Source organism: Ilyonectria robusta (assembly GCF_021365365.1).
Source record: "Ilyonectria robusta strain PMI_751 chromosome Unknown BGZ61scaffold_18, whole genome shotgun sequence".
Taxonomy (NCBI): Eukaryota; Fungi; Ascomycota; class Sordariomycetes; order Hypocreales; family Nectriaceae; genus Ilyonectria; species Ilyonectria robusta.
The window spans coordinates 237,117-252,812 of NW_025764452.1; the positions used below are offsets into that span (position 1 = coordinate 237,117).

Consider the following 15,696-nt stretch of genomic DNA (forward strand, 5'->3'; position numbering starts at 1 on the left):
TTTAGCGAAGAAATTGCTCTGAGAATTACTATAATGATATCCATTATCCATTTTATTTCACTTTCACTGTGATAGTGCTATATTTGCCTGATAAAAATTGCGGACATGAGGGAGAACCCACATCTACAGCCTCATCTTGTCTTCATCTTACAGTAAACCTAGCCTTCACTCCCAGAGCGGCGAAGAAAGATAAGGAATTTGGAAGAATTCGCTCGGTTATCTTCCGCATCTGGCAAAACTGTGATTGCTAACTCTACATCAGCGTTGTATGAAGCTGAAGAATTCCAAATATCTCAGGGGCACAGGGAGAGCCGGGGGAAATGTGATTGGCAGGCAACTCTGGAGCCGCAGGGAGAAAACATCCACACAGAAGCGATTCCAAATCCAACAGAGTGTGGAAGATTGTGGAATTACAGCCATAGTTTATCGTGCAGAGAGATAATGTAAGTACGTGTCCTCCAATGATAAGAAGGGAGTCTGGGAGGAGTAATCGTCTGGGCGGGCTGCCCACGCCCCACATTGGCCGCGTTCCGACATTCCGGAACCAAAATTGGCGGAACGAACGCCATGTTGATCGCGGTTCCGACCCTGTACCTCCCCGGAAGAAACCTGGCAGGACCTAAGTTACTTCCTAACGGAATACTGGTCTAGGAAGGCTAAACAGCATTGTTAAGCATAACTAACTTGAACATAATGGAGATTTTGGTAAAAATATACCGTTTCCCTTCTGTAATTACTCGGTCCGGCCCTTTTCAAATCACAGATACAAACAATAACTGCAAAGATGACCACGAATTATGATCTCATAGTCGTAGGAGCTGGTAAGCCTTTCAAAGTTATAGATCTTGACAGTTTGTAAGACTGACCACGCACAAGGTTGGTTCGGGCTCGCCGCAGCTAGGACATATTTGGAGCTCCACCCAGGAGTGAAGTTGCTTGTCATCGATTCTGCTAGCAGTATCGGCGGCACCTGGTCCAATGACCGGCTTTATCCAGGCCTCAAATCGAATAATTTCTTCGGGTCATACGAATATCCCGACTTTCCAATGGACGAGGATGTGTACGGCGTCAAGCCAGGTGAACACATCCCGGCTGGCGTTCTGCACCGCTACCTGACCGACTTTGCCACCAAGTTTGGAGTTGCTGATCGCACCCGCTTAAATACCAAAGTCGAAAGCATTGAGGGCTCTCAAAGCGGGGGTTGGCTTCTCCATGTCTCATCCAGTGATTCGAGAGAAACTTTGGAGACTGAGAAGCTCATTATCGCTACCGGCTTGACATCTCAGCCGAACATGCCCACCTATGCTGGACAGGAGAACTTTACTTCGCCTATTTTCCACGCCAAAGACTTCTGCATTCATAGAGATACCATCTCCAAATCAAAGAGAGCAGTAATCGTGGGCGGTGGCAAGTCTGCATATGACTGCGCTTATGCTTTTGCAACAGAAGCGGATGCTCAGGTCGACCTCATTATCCGCCCAACCGGTCAAGGCCCCGTCTGGCTCAACCCGCCCTATGCAACTCCATTCAAGACAATGGTGGAAGAACTTATCCACACGCGCTTTATGACCTGGTTCAGCCCTTGCCCTTGGGGCGGAGAAGATGGGTTTGGTGTTGCTCGAGGCTTCCTCCATGGGACTGCTTTTGGCAGGCTTCTCGTCGAAAACTACTGGAACAAATTGACTGCCGACACTATTGAAGCAAATGGATTTAATGACGACTCGGAACTCTTCAAGCTGAAGCCCTGGTACTCTGCAATGTGGACCGGGAGTGGAGTCGGAATTCACAATTTTGACTCGAGCCTCTGGGACCTCGTGAAGCAGAGAAAGATTCGAGTTCACCTAGCAGACATTACCAAACTTGATGGGCAAAATGTCTATCTCACCAATGACAAAGTGATCGAAACCGATGTCGTCGTCTGTGCAACCGGCTGGAAGAAGGATTCTATCATTGACTATTCCAAATGCAAAGACGTGGCCCAGCTCGAATACAAGGATGGCCAGCGAGATATCATGTGCAAAGAGGCGGACAAGGAAATCCTCCAATCATTCCCCATGCTCAAGTTGCAGCCAGTCCTTCGATATGAGCGAAAGGACTCTGAGCCTCTTCGCAATTATCGATTTATTGTTCCCGCGAACTTGGTCTCCAAGCGCAATGTTGCGTTTGCCGGCATGGTGTCTACCACTAGCACGGCGATGTTTGCCAACGCCCAAGCCCTCTGGATATCGGCCTTCTTCGACAATAAACTCAAGAGACTACCAAAGAACCAGGACGAGGTCGTCAAAGAAACGATGCTTTACACCCGATTTGGCAAGTGGAGATACCCTTGTGGGTACGGAGATTCAATCCCGGACTTTGCGTTCGATTCTCTGCCCTATGTAGACTTGCTGCTCAATGATTTGGGGCTCAAGAGTCAGCGGAAGGCTACGCGAATGGCAGAAATCACTGAGCCATACAAGCCGCGGGACTACAGCGGGCTAATCAATGAATGGACTGAAGCTGAATCCAAGTCGAACGGACCGAGAGTAGTCTAGTCTAGTTCAAGGTCAGAACGGTGACAGTATGTATAACTTTTGGTATAATGTAGTCCATTGAGTTCAAGTTACTGTTGTGCACTCGATCGATTCAGTATAGGCTATGCTTCTGCAGAGTTTTCGAACTTTTCCAGGTCAGACTATTTGCTTGGGTTGCAATTGAAACGCGGCTTGTGCATGAACAGATCTAGGGCTATGAGCCGAGCTGGTTAATTATCCGAAAGGACGGTCTTCGCTGGTCTGACTGCGAAATCATTGCCGTCAAGCCGGTTAACTACGGATGGTTGGAAGTGCATACAACGGCAAGTTGTATGCTGAATTACATATGAGTATTTGGCACGGTCTCCGATGTGTAATTGTTTCACCAAGGTTTTAATACTTCACTTTAAAGGTTGCTCAGTATGTTTTCTGGGGCCGTGGGGTAATGGCTGACCCTGGGGTGTTCAAACTCATGAGCTGCTCGTTCGAGGAGGATACGAAAATTGTCTATTGCATTACAGAAGTGCAAATAGTTTTTCCCTATCAATCTACGAGAGACATTAGTCTTGACCAATCGCTGACCCCTAGATATTGATGAAGACATGAACTATGGACGATGAGTCGTGATTCAGGTGCCAATGAACCGACCAATATGCAGTCCACCAGTGATCGCAATGTCCGACCCGGTGGTGTAGCTTGACGCATCACTCAAAAGGTAGATAACCGCACCCATCAGATCGTCTCTAGTACCGATCCGTTGCAGAGGCGGCGTCTTGTTCATAATATCATTCATAATAGGATTCGCGTTGCGGACCTCCTGGGTCATCTCAGTGTCGATGAATCCAGGGGAGATGCTGTTGACTCGAATTTTGGATGGCGAGAGCTCCACAGCCAGGGCCTCGGACAAAATCTTGACCGCACCCTTTGAAGCACCATAGGCCGACATGTGGTGAAACGGGAGGACTGTATGAGAGGTGATTGAGGCAACAAGAATCAGGCTCCCGCCAGTGCCTTGCTTCTTCATCTGCTCTGCCGCTAGCTGGGCTGTGATATAAGTTCCAACAACCTGTTGATGTTAGCCGGGTATGTCTTGTGGTACTGTTGAGGATTAGAGGGAGGGAGGACAAACGTTGACGTTCTGTATTCTGCTAACTTCATCGAAGGTGGTCTGCTCGAATGGCTTTTCCAATGCGATGCCGGCACACGTAATACATCCATCCACCCCTCCTAGAATGCCGACAGCACTTTGGAAAGCGTCGCTGATGCTTTTCTCATCTGTGACATCTGCCTTCACGTAGCCAGTGGTGACGCCATATTTCTGCCCCAAAGCCTGGAAGCCCTCACTTGGGGTTTCCTTGAGGTCTAGCGCGACCACATTACCACCCATTTGAGCAATCGCATTGACCAGACAGAAGCCAATTCCTTGAGCACCGCCTGTCACAACATAGTTGCGTCCACGAAGCTCAAATTGCTCGCGGATGTTGGTAAAGGTTGCCATTGTCGCTTTTTCCAGTCAAAAGTGTGGGGGTATGGAAGAGTATCGCCGTGAGAAGAACCAGCAGATCGAGTATGCGGAAAGAAAGAAAATTCACTCACAACTACTTTGAAGTTGCAATCCATTAAAAGAATCTACAGAACCAGAGATTCCCCGATTCCTACCAAGTTAGCCGGAAATGCGAAGTCCGGCCCAAGTGTTCCGGACTGCGAGTCACTGGGAAAGTGGCGCGCTTCCTAATTAGATTCCGGAGTAGGAATAGAGGAATGAGTTCACCATTCCGGACCAGAACCGACCCGGAAAAAGTACAACAAAAAAGTTGCACGAGAGTGGGGAATCGGAAATAATGCAAATGGCAACGTAAGCAAGGTGAAAACAATCACTTCCGACTACATGGTGTTGACTCGGCGCAATCAGCGAATATGTATCCCATCATCTCGTCGTTGAGATCTCAATATAACACCCCAGACGAAGGCAATCAAGTTCTGAAGCAATCACAATTGGTTCGTTCCACAATTACATCTGAAGATGCCATCTCAAACTGGCTGGACGCAGCTCGATATCGCCATTGTCGGCGGTGGAATTGGCGGCCTGGCAGCGGCCACTTCCTTGCGAAGGCAGGGACACAAAGTCGCCATCTACGAGAGAAATGATTTCGCCGGCGAAGTTGGCGCTTCAATCTCATGTGCTGCGAACGGTACCAAATGGCTGGAGGAGTGGAACGTGAATATTCCGCTCGGCGACCCCGTCCTGCTGAAGAAACTCATCAGCCGTGACTGGAAGACTGGCGAGCCAGTTAGCGTCTATGATCTGCATGACTATAAGGAACGCTGGGGATATGTAAGCATCATGTTAATTCCAAAGTGACGATCGACCTGTCGCTGACTTTAACCAGGACTACAACATGTTTCATCGACAGTATATGCACAAAATGCTGATGGATAGCGCTGTGAGCGAAGAGGGCGAGGGCATCCCCGCCAAACTTATCGTGAACCACAAGGTATTTAATACCAGATATTCTCAACTCTATTGCACTAGACTTGCTTACAATCTTGGTTCTAGGTTGAAAAGGTGGACCTTGACACTGGTGACATCACGTTCGCCAACGGCGCCAAGGCAAAGCACGACGCGATCATCGGCGCTGATGGTATTGGATCATCGCTCCGCAGTATTTTTGGCATCGAGGCATCTCGTAAACCTGCAACCTGTACTTGCCTCCATGCTAATGTCGAAACTGCAAAAGCTGTTGAGTTGGGACTCGTTGACTATTCCCAAAACAGCGCTCTCGAATACTGGGGTGGATACGATACTCACTACAAGATTGTCCTGTCTCCTTGCAATGGTGGCACCCTTCTTTCCTACTACTGCTTCTTCCCAAGAGAGGCAAGTGACTTGGCCCACCACAGCTGGGACCAGGAAGCCACTGTAGAGGAGCTTCTGGCCCCGTATCCTGACTTGGACCGCCAAGTGTTTAAGCACCTGGCCATTGGGGCCGAGGTACGACCATGGAGGCTTTGGCTTCACGAGCCCTACCCGTTTTGGCAGAAGGGATTGGCATGCATAATGGGAGATGCTGCTCACCCAGTACGTTTCAAGGTCGTCATCTGCATTGCTACACATACTAATCTCTAGTGACTGTAGATGATGCCCGACCAGAGCCAAGGTGCCTGTCAGGCAATCGAGGATGCTGCAGCTATTGGCCTCGTATTCAGCAAGAAAAACTTCAATGGTGACATCCGGGAGTCTTTGGAGGTTTACGAAAAGGTTCGGAAGAATAGAGCTACTAAGGTCCAGTCAGCATCAGCCCGAGCCCGCGAGAATATCAATGAGCGCATTGGTAAGTCTTGAACTTAACCAGGCCCAACCTCCCGGGGCTAATGAAACTAGGATTTTCGAGCAATACGAATACCCCAGTGTACAAGGTTTCTGACGAGACCAACAAGCTCACAATTGAGGAAATGAATCTGTTTGTGATCCCTTGTTCTAATGAAAGAATAAATGCTGACTCTTAATAGGTACGATATGGACGCTCATGTAGAGCAAGAATTTCAGGCACGCAGAGGAAATTAGAGTCATAGATACTTGACTTGAGATATTCAAGTATTTGGGTGCACTCAGAAGTATCCACCTATCCAATAAAGAAATAGCTTTAAGATACATTTATCACGTACTTCAGCCTCCCTATGTCATTCTAGATCCATACGCCGCAGCCCTATATCACACTAGATGCGGTCCCTGGTTTGATGAATAGTGCGACATGGTTCAAATTTGAACGTATCACCTCTGATAGCGTTAGTGTGACATCCGATTTGGCTTCTATATTATAATTTATTCAGAGTCGGCATGATCATTTAATAATCTCCTTCCCCCGCTCCGGTATTACGTTTTCCATTAGTCAGTATTGCGCATGTAACCAAGTTCGGCAATGTTTTCGGCAGATGGTGAATTGGTAAGCCAGATTATCTTTACATCAGTGTCCGAAATACTCAAATATTTCTAGATTATAAAATGCTAGGACTAAATGGGCTCTTTGACAGGGAACTTCTGGAAACAATTACTTCGACCTTTGATATTCAATTTGAACCCCTTCCAATTCAGGTCATTCTCTATTACCAAACAGCTCAAAATGTCTGCTCAGCTATCTTTTGCGACTATCCCAAAGACTGCAAAGTCTCAGCCTTTACCTTATAAGGTCTCAGTACCAGGAGAGAAAGTTTCGGAGTTGCGCCAGCTTCTTGAACTTTCAAAGATTGGACCTGCGACATATGAGAACACACATGCCAATGCCAAGGAAACATCAAAAGGCGGGAAATTTACGTAACTTATCAGCGGACTGAGGTATCCAAAAATTAAACTTCGAGATAATAGTGGGCTTGAAATGGGGCTGTCAATACTGGTATGTGACCTATGTAGCAATCGGCCTGAAAGTTGCTCCATGCTGATGAATCTTTAGTTTCAGACCAGGTGACTAGTTAAAGATAGGGTTTGACTTTGACTGGCGATTTATTGGAGACCATGATGAGGTAAATGACCGTGGAAAGCCAGTCATTGTGACATGGGACCCCGAGGTGGCTAGTTTTGGACACCTTATCAATCACGTTGATTCTTGGGATTCCTGGCTGGATAGCATATCTGACAATCCGCTTATCCAAAATGATGCAACACGTCAACGGTATCTCTGTCTCGCTCTCGTGGTGGTGCGGTTCCGAATTCCGAATTCCTACTTCCGGATTCCGGAGCCCCGTTCCTAATCGACGGCATGCTCTTCGGCGAAATGCGGATGTGAGGTCTGTGCTCCTTTATGGGATTTGGCTGTGATAAGACAGCGGAAGGCAAGACTGCCTAGAAATTAATTCCGTCATGTGGCATGTTCTGGGGCGTCGCCGGATTGGCCTACTGGTTCGAGCGATTCTCAAGGTCGCTTTAAGCGGCGTGCGCTTCTAGAGTATAACGGAATATCGACGTTCATCAAGAATAAAAGACGGGCATATTAATACCTATTAGCATCGCAGAAATTAGCTCCAGTACTATCAATCAATCACAGTCCTGCTAGACAAATCATTATCCGCCACCATGAACTCCAAGTATGAGAAGCTTCCGTTCCTCCCGGAGACGCATCTAGACCCAGTCTGCCAAGGCATCACCCTGCTGCAACCTCTGTCTCGAAGAGGAGAAGGTCCTGGACTCATTGTCTTGGTGCCCAACACAGGAGTCACTGGTCCTTCCACATTGGCTATAGAGGAAGGAATACCATGCCCGTTGATGAAATGGGGCGAAGAGGGCTACACGACCGTCGAGGTCACTGAATCTGCCTTTGAAACCAAGTCTGATCCCATAAAGGAGGCCATTGTGTCCTTTGCTAAGCACGAGTGCGCCAATCCCAAGAACGTTGTAGGGTTAATTGGTAGGTTCCATGGTCTTACGCTGAGCAATACCTATTTTGACATTGGAATTAGCATACACGCCAGAACTTTGGAATCGCGTTGCACCGCTTCTCAAGGATTATCCTCAAATTGTTGGAGCCACTATATTTGGGGAACTCTCCGACTCGGCACAACTGGAGGAAGCAGCTGGAAGAAGCGGTATTCCATGCGCCCTTCACCTAGCTGGCAAGACAACGGGACTTCTCACTCGCAACAAGGAGCTCACTATCTACGATTACCCGACTGCGAATAGTCATCTTTTTGCCACTCCATTTCATCAAGATTTCCATTATACCTCCGAGGCCGTCTCTCACACACGAACACTCGCCTTCTTGAAGCCGCTCATGGGAGGGCCATACTTTGACCTGGAGGCCATCTGGGATGAGCATACGTATTATGAGTTTGAGAACCGCTCGGTAGAGCGTACCATGAATACTATGGTTCAGGAACCATATGTAAATCACATTACCACGGCAAGTTGTCCCCTTATATTCTCGAACTGGTGGTATACAATGCTAATGACAAATCCAGTTAACTGGTGGGGTTGGACGAAAGGACTTATCAATCTTTTATCGAGATCATTTTATCTTCCAGAATCCCGACGACACCGAGCAGGAAGTCATTAGTCGATCCATCGGCATTGATCGCGTGATTGATGAGTTCATCTTCAAGTGCACACATAAATCCCAATTGGATTGGATGTGCGTATTCCTCGCCTCGGTTCAAAATCCGTCTTCAGATTGCTAACCTTTTGCGCACAAGGCTTCCCGGGATTCCCCCTACCGGCCGCAAGATAGAAGTTCCGCTCACAGCCGTGGTCAACATTCGCGGTGACCGTCTCTACCATGAGCATATTGCGTGGGACCAAGCAACTGTCTTGATCCAGCTAGGTTTACTGCCTGAGTACTTGCCGTTCTCTTACCAACTTCCCAATGGACCGACTCCCAGCCCTGGAAGAACTATAGCATGCCGCCTCCCAGCAGGTGGTACCATGGTCGCGGCAAAGCTGAGGGATAGGTACGCGCACAAGTCTAATACTATGATAGAGTACAAGGTCAAGGAAGTGTAAATGTCATATGTTTCGAGTTTCAGGTTCGCAAATGTTACTTCGATCTTCTCTTACGTGTTTCAATTACACGGACGCCTATTATGGCCCGATTGCTCTGCAATTTGAATCATGTGTAACTTTCTTCATAAAAATTCTATTTCCAATCTTACAATATAATGAGCATTGTAGTATTTATCTGAGAACTGATGATTTATAAACTTCTTTGAAGAGAAACACCTCACGTCTACAAGTTAATACGATAAAAAGGCCCACACTGAACAATTGCTGTGCTCGCGATCCACTGCTCGAATAAACTTGGTTTAGTACAAGACCATAGCCCATAAAATTGCAAACAGCACATATTACGATGGTCAAAGCCTGAGCCGCCTATGACAGAATGGTTGTTCCGTAGCTCCGGCCTACAAACATTTATTATTGGAGAATCACTCCTCAATCAATCGCATAGAACAAACATGACGGATACAAGAATAATGCCGGCTAGTAAAAAAGAGCCAATCTCTAGGCCTAAGAAGTGATTTAAGAATCTGCTAAATGGTACTGGAAATCCCTGAGCAATTAGAACTCGGTGGGCAGAGTAACCTAATAAATGTGCAAGTGTACAATGAAGCTACTCGGGGCATTTTCAAACCCAGCCTAAACCCGGATTTCACGAATCAACCCCGCCATTGATGGAAGTTGATTTGGCAAGCACGGGCTTTTGAGACAAAAAATTGTCACGGAATGTTGCCTTCACTCTGTGAAACCAAGTCTTCTCATTTGATCCACCGATACTGAGGGTGCCGCCACTCAAGCTCTTCGATCTCCAGCTGGGTCCTCCCTGCCAGTTCGGAATCAATATCACGCCCATCCCTCTTTTTATTGTCATGGTTGATCCAGAGAAGCATCGATATGGCGATGACACACATGGTGCTTTGCGAGGCGAGATTAATGCCGTTGCCGATATGGTAGTGTGGTGCATCGGTCTTAAGGAAGCTCCACGTGGAGATGAGAGATCCGATGCTGCCAATGAAGCAGTGCATTCCAATTCCAGCGGATCTACCGGTGTCTGTTAAGGCATTGTTCGACACCTAAATGCCAAGCGTGTTAGTAGGTTGAGACGAACAGGACATCAGCAGCGGATGGGGAAATTGTAGGGAAGTAGAGAATGAAATGATTTTTGAGCTTACATGAGCAGCTGTCGTAGCACCGTAAGTGAATACACCGCACATGGGTAGGAAAGTTGCAACATAGCGGGCAGTTCCATTGTCAGTGGCGATGAAAATGATGTACCCGAGGATAGAGGGCGCTGCACAGCCCACAAGCCAATTCATCCGATTATCCCACTTCCAGCTCAGGAAGCAGCTAACCGTGCAGGCAATCGTGCCAAGTATGTAGGGAGGGACCGTTAGCAGTTGCTGCTTAACTACTCCTGCTTTAGGAAAAATGGTGGCAACCACGGTCGGTAGAAAGACGGCTAGACCCTGAACAGTAATGTTGTTGAAAAGGAAGATGAAGGCTGTTGGGATAACGACAGGGTTCATCATTCCGCGGCGGAATTTTGTCCAATTGAACGTATCCGTCATCGGGGCATGGCCGACTCGCTCAGATGTCACTCGCTCCACCGCGAGCTTTTTCTCGTTATCGTTGAGCCACCGAGCTGTGTCGGCGCGATCTGTCATGGTAAAGAGGGCAATGACTCCAATAATGGAAGTGATGATACCTTGATAGCAATAAGTAAGCAGGAGAACGTTGTGGTTGTGTAGTTGAGGGTTCAGATATACCTTCTATAACAAAGATCATCCTCCATGAATGAACCGTCCCAAATCCATCTAGTAGAAGAATGGCGGAGGCAAGAAGTCCCCCAAAGGCACCGGCCAGTGAAGCTGACAAGATAAAAAAGCACATGCGGAAGGTCAGTTCATCTCTTCTATACCACCGTGACAGGTAATAAACGGTTGCTGGAAGCATGCCTGCTTCGAAAAGTCCGAGCAGAAATCGGACAAGGCAAAGAGTCCCGAGGCTATTCACAAACCCAGTTGAGATAGTAATGACTCCGAAGCCAATACAAGAGAGGGGAATGAACCAACCAGGGCCAATGTATTTACAGAAGACATTGGCCGGGATCTCGAGTAAAATATAAGGAATATAGTAAACCGTGAGAGCGATGTTGAAATCGTAACCTTGCAAGTTGAGCTCTTCCTCAAAATTGGCAAGGCGTGCATTACCTGCGCGAAGAGTTAGTTCTCATGTGCACAAGACTTTCAGTGAAATACACCATAGCTCGTGTAGGTTCGCATAGTTACGTACCAATGTTGGTCCGATCAAGGAAACAAAGCACTGCGTGGGTAAATGTTATTCGTGCTGCAATGGGGATGGGTGTTGCGTTACGAACAGAAAACGATACTGACTAGAGGAACAACGTTCCAGTCAATCTTTGAACGCAGCTTGCGTTCCGCGTCTGCATCAAACTCGAAAAGAGGATCGCCACTTCTATATCCAACCATCAGAATTCTTCGAACTTATCGCCATGTGATCCAAAAAAGCTACCTGTTCATTTCGACCACCTCGATACTTCCGGAAACTATGTCCGGTGGGCCATGTGTTGCGCCATAAGCAGTCTTTTCCTTCGAAATTGAAGATGTGACTGCGTTATCCTGAACCGAGTCTCTGGACGAGTGGCTGGTAGAACGCATAACGGCGGTCATGGCGAAGGTACCAAGCTCGTAATGATAGAAGTACTAATTACTCAGTTAAGGATGGGAAGAAATTATAAACTTCCAGGTAGTGATGAAACAGTTGATAAAGAAAGAGATTTTGGGTTGACAGAGTTCAATGGGGGGCGTCGTATCCCTAAGCAATCACAAATTAAATATCTTTTATAATAAGAGAGCGTTAATGTCGGAGTATTCTTGGTGAATCTGGACGGATCCGAGATGAGGCAGAGATAAGGAACCCGGACCGAGGGAGATATGTTACGGTCATTATCGTAGCATTCGGAATGCTTGAAATATGTGGAACTAAGATAAGAATGATTGAAATACAATTGCCATAGCCAAAATCCCACCAAATTTCCGGAGATTCCGATTCCCCTAGTAAGGAAGGCAGGGGATGACCGCGTTAACTAGTTTCCTAAATCTGATTAGGGCACATTCGGCGACTTTGAAGTCTTTGTTTAATCTTCAGTATAAAGCATTCTAGCTTATACGCCGAGGAGGTGGACTGCAAGCGATGTGCCGTCTTATTCGTGGACATGCATAGTAAATGTGGCAAGGATAAGAAACGTAAAATATCAGTTCGGAACCGATGACTTGATAACAACATCGCCCGCTGTTATGCGGAAATCAAGACCTGGCAGTCGGTTTGTAACGATTTATTTGGGTAATTATTGGATAAGAACCGAAAAAATGAACCCACGCTTTATCTCAAGGCAAGGGTGACAATTCCTGAAATCCGAAACCTTTCCGGCAAGATAAGAGAGCCATTAGCTATTGGGGAATAAATGAGCAAATCAGAGATGGTTGGAATGCTTCGAACTAAGCCCCATACAGCAATAACCACCTGATCTCCGCAGGCGTGAAATCCCAGTGGGATTGAGTGCCTGTCTGCCTGGTATATCTTTCCGGTGGTGTGTGGGGATACCTTATCATGGACGTTCCGGTAGGATCCTGATGCATGAAGCAATCCTGATAAACATCAGGAACTTAGTGAATCTCCCACGAGTCATTGTACTATCCAATAAATCGATGACTCCGTATCAATGCCAGTCGAGCCTTGATGCGTATTTATATCCAGTTGGCCAGCACTAAAAACCCATATTAATGCTTGCAACTTAGATTTATTGTCTTGAATTCTTTTCCTCCAACTGGCTTACACCCTTGTCTACTATCAAGTGCAAACCAAAAAATGTCGGTACTGCCACCAACTCAGCGCGCGGTTGTTATCAAGAACCCGGGCAAGAATTGGACAGCAGAAGTAGTCCCCTCACATCCCGTACCTCGACCCGGTCCAGGCCAGGCTCTTGTCCGTCTGACACACACTGGCGTTTGCCACTCAGACTTGTCGTGTATCAATGGCGGCTTCGGCCTAAAGCTCGCTTGCGACGTCCCGGGCCACGAAGGGGTCGGCAAGATAGTAGCCTACTCTGAAGGTCTTGATTCGTCAACCCTACCTGCTTTAGGTACTCGTGTAGGGGTCCCTCTGTTGCAGCGGCCCTGTGGAACATGCGCAAGCTGCGGCCTTCCTGATGGAGAGGTTCATTGCCCAAACACCAAGCTTCTTGGATCACTTTGTGATGGCACTTTTCAGCAGTACATCACTGTCTATGCTGATTACATGGTGCTGTTGCCGAACGTCCCCGGGATTGACGATGCCGCTCTGGCGCCCACTCTTTGCGGTGGTGTCACAGCATATAAAGCATTCAAGAAATCTGGAGCCAAGCGCGGTGATTGGGTCGCCGTGGCCGGGGCTGGCGGCGGTCTCGGTAATTTTGCAGTTCAGTACGCCGTGTCTATGGGCTTTCAAGTCATCGGTATCGACACAGGCGAGGACAAACGCCAAGCAACACTTCGTCTAGGTGCTGCTGCCTTTATCGATTTCCGTACTACAAACGACGTACCCGCCGAGGTGATGAAGATTACGGGAGGAGCCGGTGTGCAGTCCGCTATTGTGCTCGCGCCATCGGAGGTCACGTACAATCAAGCCTTACAATATGTAGCCCTCCAGGGCTGTCTTATGTGTGTCGGATTACCGGATGGTGATGCTCATCTACATGTCCCACCTAGCCTCGTTTGTCGCAAAGATATCACTATCAAAGGTTCTTTTGTAGGCACGCGAGATGATATTGCGGAAGCTTTGGAATATGTGGTTCGTGGAGAGGTGAAACCTGATGTCGTCGTCTACCCGATGGACGATGTGGAGGCTATCTTTCGGAAGATGGAGGAGGGGCATATTCAAGGTCGTGCTGTCTTAGATCTATCATAATCACCTCGAGTTTCCTCACATTGGCTCATCAGAGGCGGCTCCAAGTCCAAGGCAGTTTTCCGGCCCCAGGAACATTTCTCCCCTTCCAGCCAGTCAGCTCCGAGAGGTCCCGCACAGGCCATGGATAAGCATTTTGGAAATTGGCGGGGATCTTTCCATATTTCCACTTCCAGAGATCTACCCACTCCGGACCCAGCTTGCCCTCCAGCATGTCGGCCACGTATTGCCCAATGACGGGCAAGAATTTAAAGCCGTGGTTCGACCCAGCAGTTGCAATGAAGAGATTTTTGGTCTCGGGGAAGGGACAGATCCTGAAGTTTAGATCCGTTGCCATGCCGTCCCTAAGGGTTTCAGCTTTCGTTGTAGTGATAATATGAGGCAAAAGTGAAGAGAAACAATGCGAGCGAGACATGCTATATGTGAAAGGACGTCTATTTTCAACTTACCAGCATAGTCTTGTCGTGACAAAAGGTCGGTCCGCCAGCTCTGGTATCGTTTCACGGATAAGTTGCCTTATCTCTTCCTCAAGCTCGCTGGGGCAGCCGTCATACGGATGGTCACCGACTGAGTGGAGGATGGAAGCCCCAGAAACGCTGTGATTCTTGAAGTTGCTAATCAGTCGAGCGCTGCAGATCTTGATGAGACCATTCTCATCAGGTGGGAAGATGATGCCTATTGACTTTAATGTTAGGTCGTGTCCCCTGTCTAGGGAAATGGAGCAATTGAATGTGGCATGGTCATACCCTTTTCGAAGTTATCGATGATGGGAATGTCGCGATACTCCTCGATCTCATGGCTTTCAAGCTGGATGACGCAGATAGCGGACGTCTTGGCTACGACATCGCTTTTTGCACCATCCACGAGAGCTGGAAGGTTAGCACCAGCCGCGACCACAACGAGATCAGCCTGGTGAACTTTCCCGTTGGCCGCAATCGCGCCTCTGCATGAGCCATCTTCATCATACCACAGCTCTTTGATGTGGCCGGCCTCTCCGACAATGTATTCGACCCCATTTCCTTGGGCGGCAGTTGCCATTTGCAGGAGCGCTTTTGCAGAGGGTACCTAAAGTTTTAATCCCACCAGTCAGCAATGCCAAGCTCATAGGCGAGTAAAGAGGAAAGGGGAGAGTGTTACCCATCCCGCCGCTGGACTGTACAGGTTTGTCCAATCGGGGAAATCTCCGGTCAGAGCCGGCCACTCTGCCTTCAGCTCATCGGCAGACATGTACGTCACGCCGTCTCTATTGGTCTTTCTCGCCATCTCCAGCACACTCTGTAGCCACCCTCTTGCCAAAGCGTGCGCCCCCATGACCCAGCCTGTTTCACGATACATACCGGAGAAAAGAGACTTGGGATCCCTCCACACGCTCATGGCTTCAAGGCCAAGTTTCGCGTACAACGGGTTGGGGTAGTCAGTGCGGATGATCTTGTTGAGGTCTGTTGCAGCGGAGTCCCTGGATGGCGCATCAAAGCGATCAACCACGGTGACATTATCGTAGCCACGCAATGCGAGATGGTAGGCTGTCGACGTTCCAAAAACGCCACCACCAATAATGAGAACTGAAGGCTTGCTCATGGTTGGAAAAGTTGGATTGAACTTGTAAAAATGATGTGAAGGTGATGCTGTCTGGGGGTCGTTGCCTTGTGTGTTCGATTCATGGACGTGGGTATTTATAGTGAAATAGCACTACCTCGACTGAACACTCATACAACTGCGAGACGAACCTTTGGTCCGGCA

At 48.0% G+C, this 15,696-nt stretch overlaps 7 protein-coding genes across 7 annotated transcripts; 4 read left to right on the plus strand and 3 right to left on the minus strand.

Annotated features, from left to right (window-relative positions):
- Positions 1 to 784: 784 nt before the first annotated feature.
- Positions 785 to 2,534, plus strand: BGZ61DRAFT_496456 (putative dimethylaniline monooxygenase; the record flags this gene model as incomplete). The annotated part of the gene is made up of 2 exons (XM_046251022.1): positions 785 to 821; positions 877 to 2,534. 2 exons carry the CDS (start codon positions 785 to 787, stop codon positions 2,532 to 2,534), a joined length of 1,695 nt encoding a protein of 564 aa, XP_046100646.1.
- A 520-nt stretch (positions 2,535 to 3,054) lies between these two features.
- BGZ61DRAFT_508131 (short chain dehydrogenase) lies at positions 3,055 to 4,246 on the minus strand. The gene is made up of 2 exons (XM_046251944.1): positions 3,643 to 4,246; positions 3,055 to 3,579 (listed from the first exon to the last, which is right to left on the minus strand). The coding sequence occupies exons 1-2, from the start codon at positions 4,009 to 4,011 to the stop codon at positions 3,142 to 3,144; spliced, it is 807 nt and encodes a 268-aa protein (XP_046100647.1). The 5' UTR covers positions 4,012 to 4,246; the 3' UTR covers positions 3,055 to 3,141.
- A 290-nt stretch (positions 4,247 to 4,536) lies between these two features.
- On the plus strand, positions 4,537 to 6,078 carry BGZ61DRAFT_425863 (putative salicylate hydroxylase; the record flags this gene model as incomplete). The annotated part of the gene is made up of 6 exons (XM_046243662.1): positions 4,537 to 4,848; positions 4,904 to 5,008; positions 5,071 to 5,592; positions 5,650 to 5,845; positions 5,896 to 5,974; positions 6,024 to 6,078. 6 exons carry the CDS (start codon positions 4,537 to 4,539, stop codon positions 6,076 to 6,078), a joined length of 1,269 nt encoding a protein of 422 aa, XP_046100648.1.
- A 1,503-nt stretch (positions 6,079 to 7,581) lies between these two features.
- Positions 7,582 to 9,000, plus strand: BGZ61DRAFT_496459 (uncharacterized protein; the record flags this gene model as incomplete). The annotated part of the gene is made up of 4 exons (XM_046251023.1): positions 7,582 to 7,912; positions 7,965 to 8,404; positions 8,463 to 8,632; positions 8,694 to 9,000. 4 exons carry the CDS (start codon positions 7,582 to 7,584, stop codon positions 8,998 to 9,000), a joined length of 1,248 nt encoding a protein of 415 aa, XP_046100649.1.
- Positions 9,001 to 9,752: 752 nt separating this feature from the next.
- On the minus strand, positions 9,753 to 11,483 carry BGZ61DRAFT_359257 (major facilitator superfamily protein; the record flags this gene model as incomplete). The annotated part of the gene is made up of 5 exons (XM_046241057.1): positions 9,753 to 10,067; positions 10,167 to 10,699; positions 10,761 to 11,204; positions 11,287 to 11,316; positions 11,372 to 11,483. The coding sequence occupies 5 exons, from the start codon at positions 11,481 to 11,483 to the stop codon at positions 9,753 to 9,755; spliced, it is 1,434 nt and encodes a 477-aa protein (XP_046100650.1).
- Positions 11,484 to 12,882: 1,399 nt separating this feature from the next.
- Positions 12,883 to 14,409, plus strand: BGZ61DRAFT_425867 (uncharacterized protein; the record flags this gene model as incomplete). Its single annotated transcript, XM_046243663.1, has 1 exon — positions 12,883 to 14,409. The coding sequence occupies one exon, from the start codon at positions 12,883 to 12,885 to the stop codon at positions 13,957 to 13,959; it is 1,077 nt and encodes a 358-aa protein (XP_046100651.1). The 3' UTR covers positions 13,960 to 14,409.
- On the minus strand, positions 13,803 to 15,674 carry BGZ61DRAFT_456900 (FAD dependent oxidoreductase). The gene is made up of 4 exons (XM_046246576.1): positions 15,094 to 15,674; positions 14,703 to 15,021; positions 14,406 to 14,631; positions 13,803 to 14,300 (listed from the first exon to the last, which is right to left on the minus strand). Exons 1-4 carry the CDS (start codon positions 15,532 to 15,534, stop codon positions 13,988 to 13,990), a joined length of 1,299 nt encoding a protein of 432 aa, XP_046100652.1. The 5' UTR covers positions 15,535 to 15,674; the 3' UTR covers positions 13,803 to 13,987.
- Between the last annotated feature and the right edge of the window lie 22 nt (positions 15,675 to 15,696).

What these genes read in the sequence shown, in the direction of transcription:
- BGZ61DRAFT_508131 (XM_046251944.1), bottom strand. Translation starts at nt 4,011, where the DNA reads ATGGCAACCTTTACCAACATCCGCGAGCAATTTGAGCTTCGTGGACGC. An exon ending in GCAGAATACAGAACGTCAAC is followed by an intron (nt 3,580 to 3,642) that starts GTTTGTCCTCCC and finishes TAACATCAACAG; the next exon opens with GTTGTTGGAACTTATATCAC.
- BGZ61DRAFT_456900 (XM_046246576.1), bottom strand. Translation starts at nt 15,534, where the DNA reads ATGAGCAAGCCTTCAGTTCTCATTATTGGTGGTGGCGTTTTTGGAACG. An exon ending in ACAGTCCAGCGGCGGGATGG is followed by an intron (nt 15,022 to 15,093) that starts GTAACACTCTCC and finishes TTAAAACTTTAG; the next exon opens with GTACCCTCTGCAAAAGCGCT. An exon ending in GTCACGACAAGACTATGCTG is followed by an intron (nt 14,301 to 14,405) that starts GTAAGTTGAAAA and finishes TGAAACCCTTAG; the next exon opens with GGACGGCATGGCAACGGATC.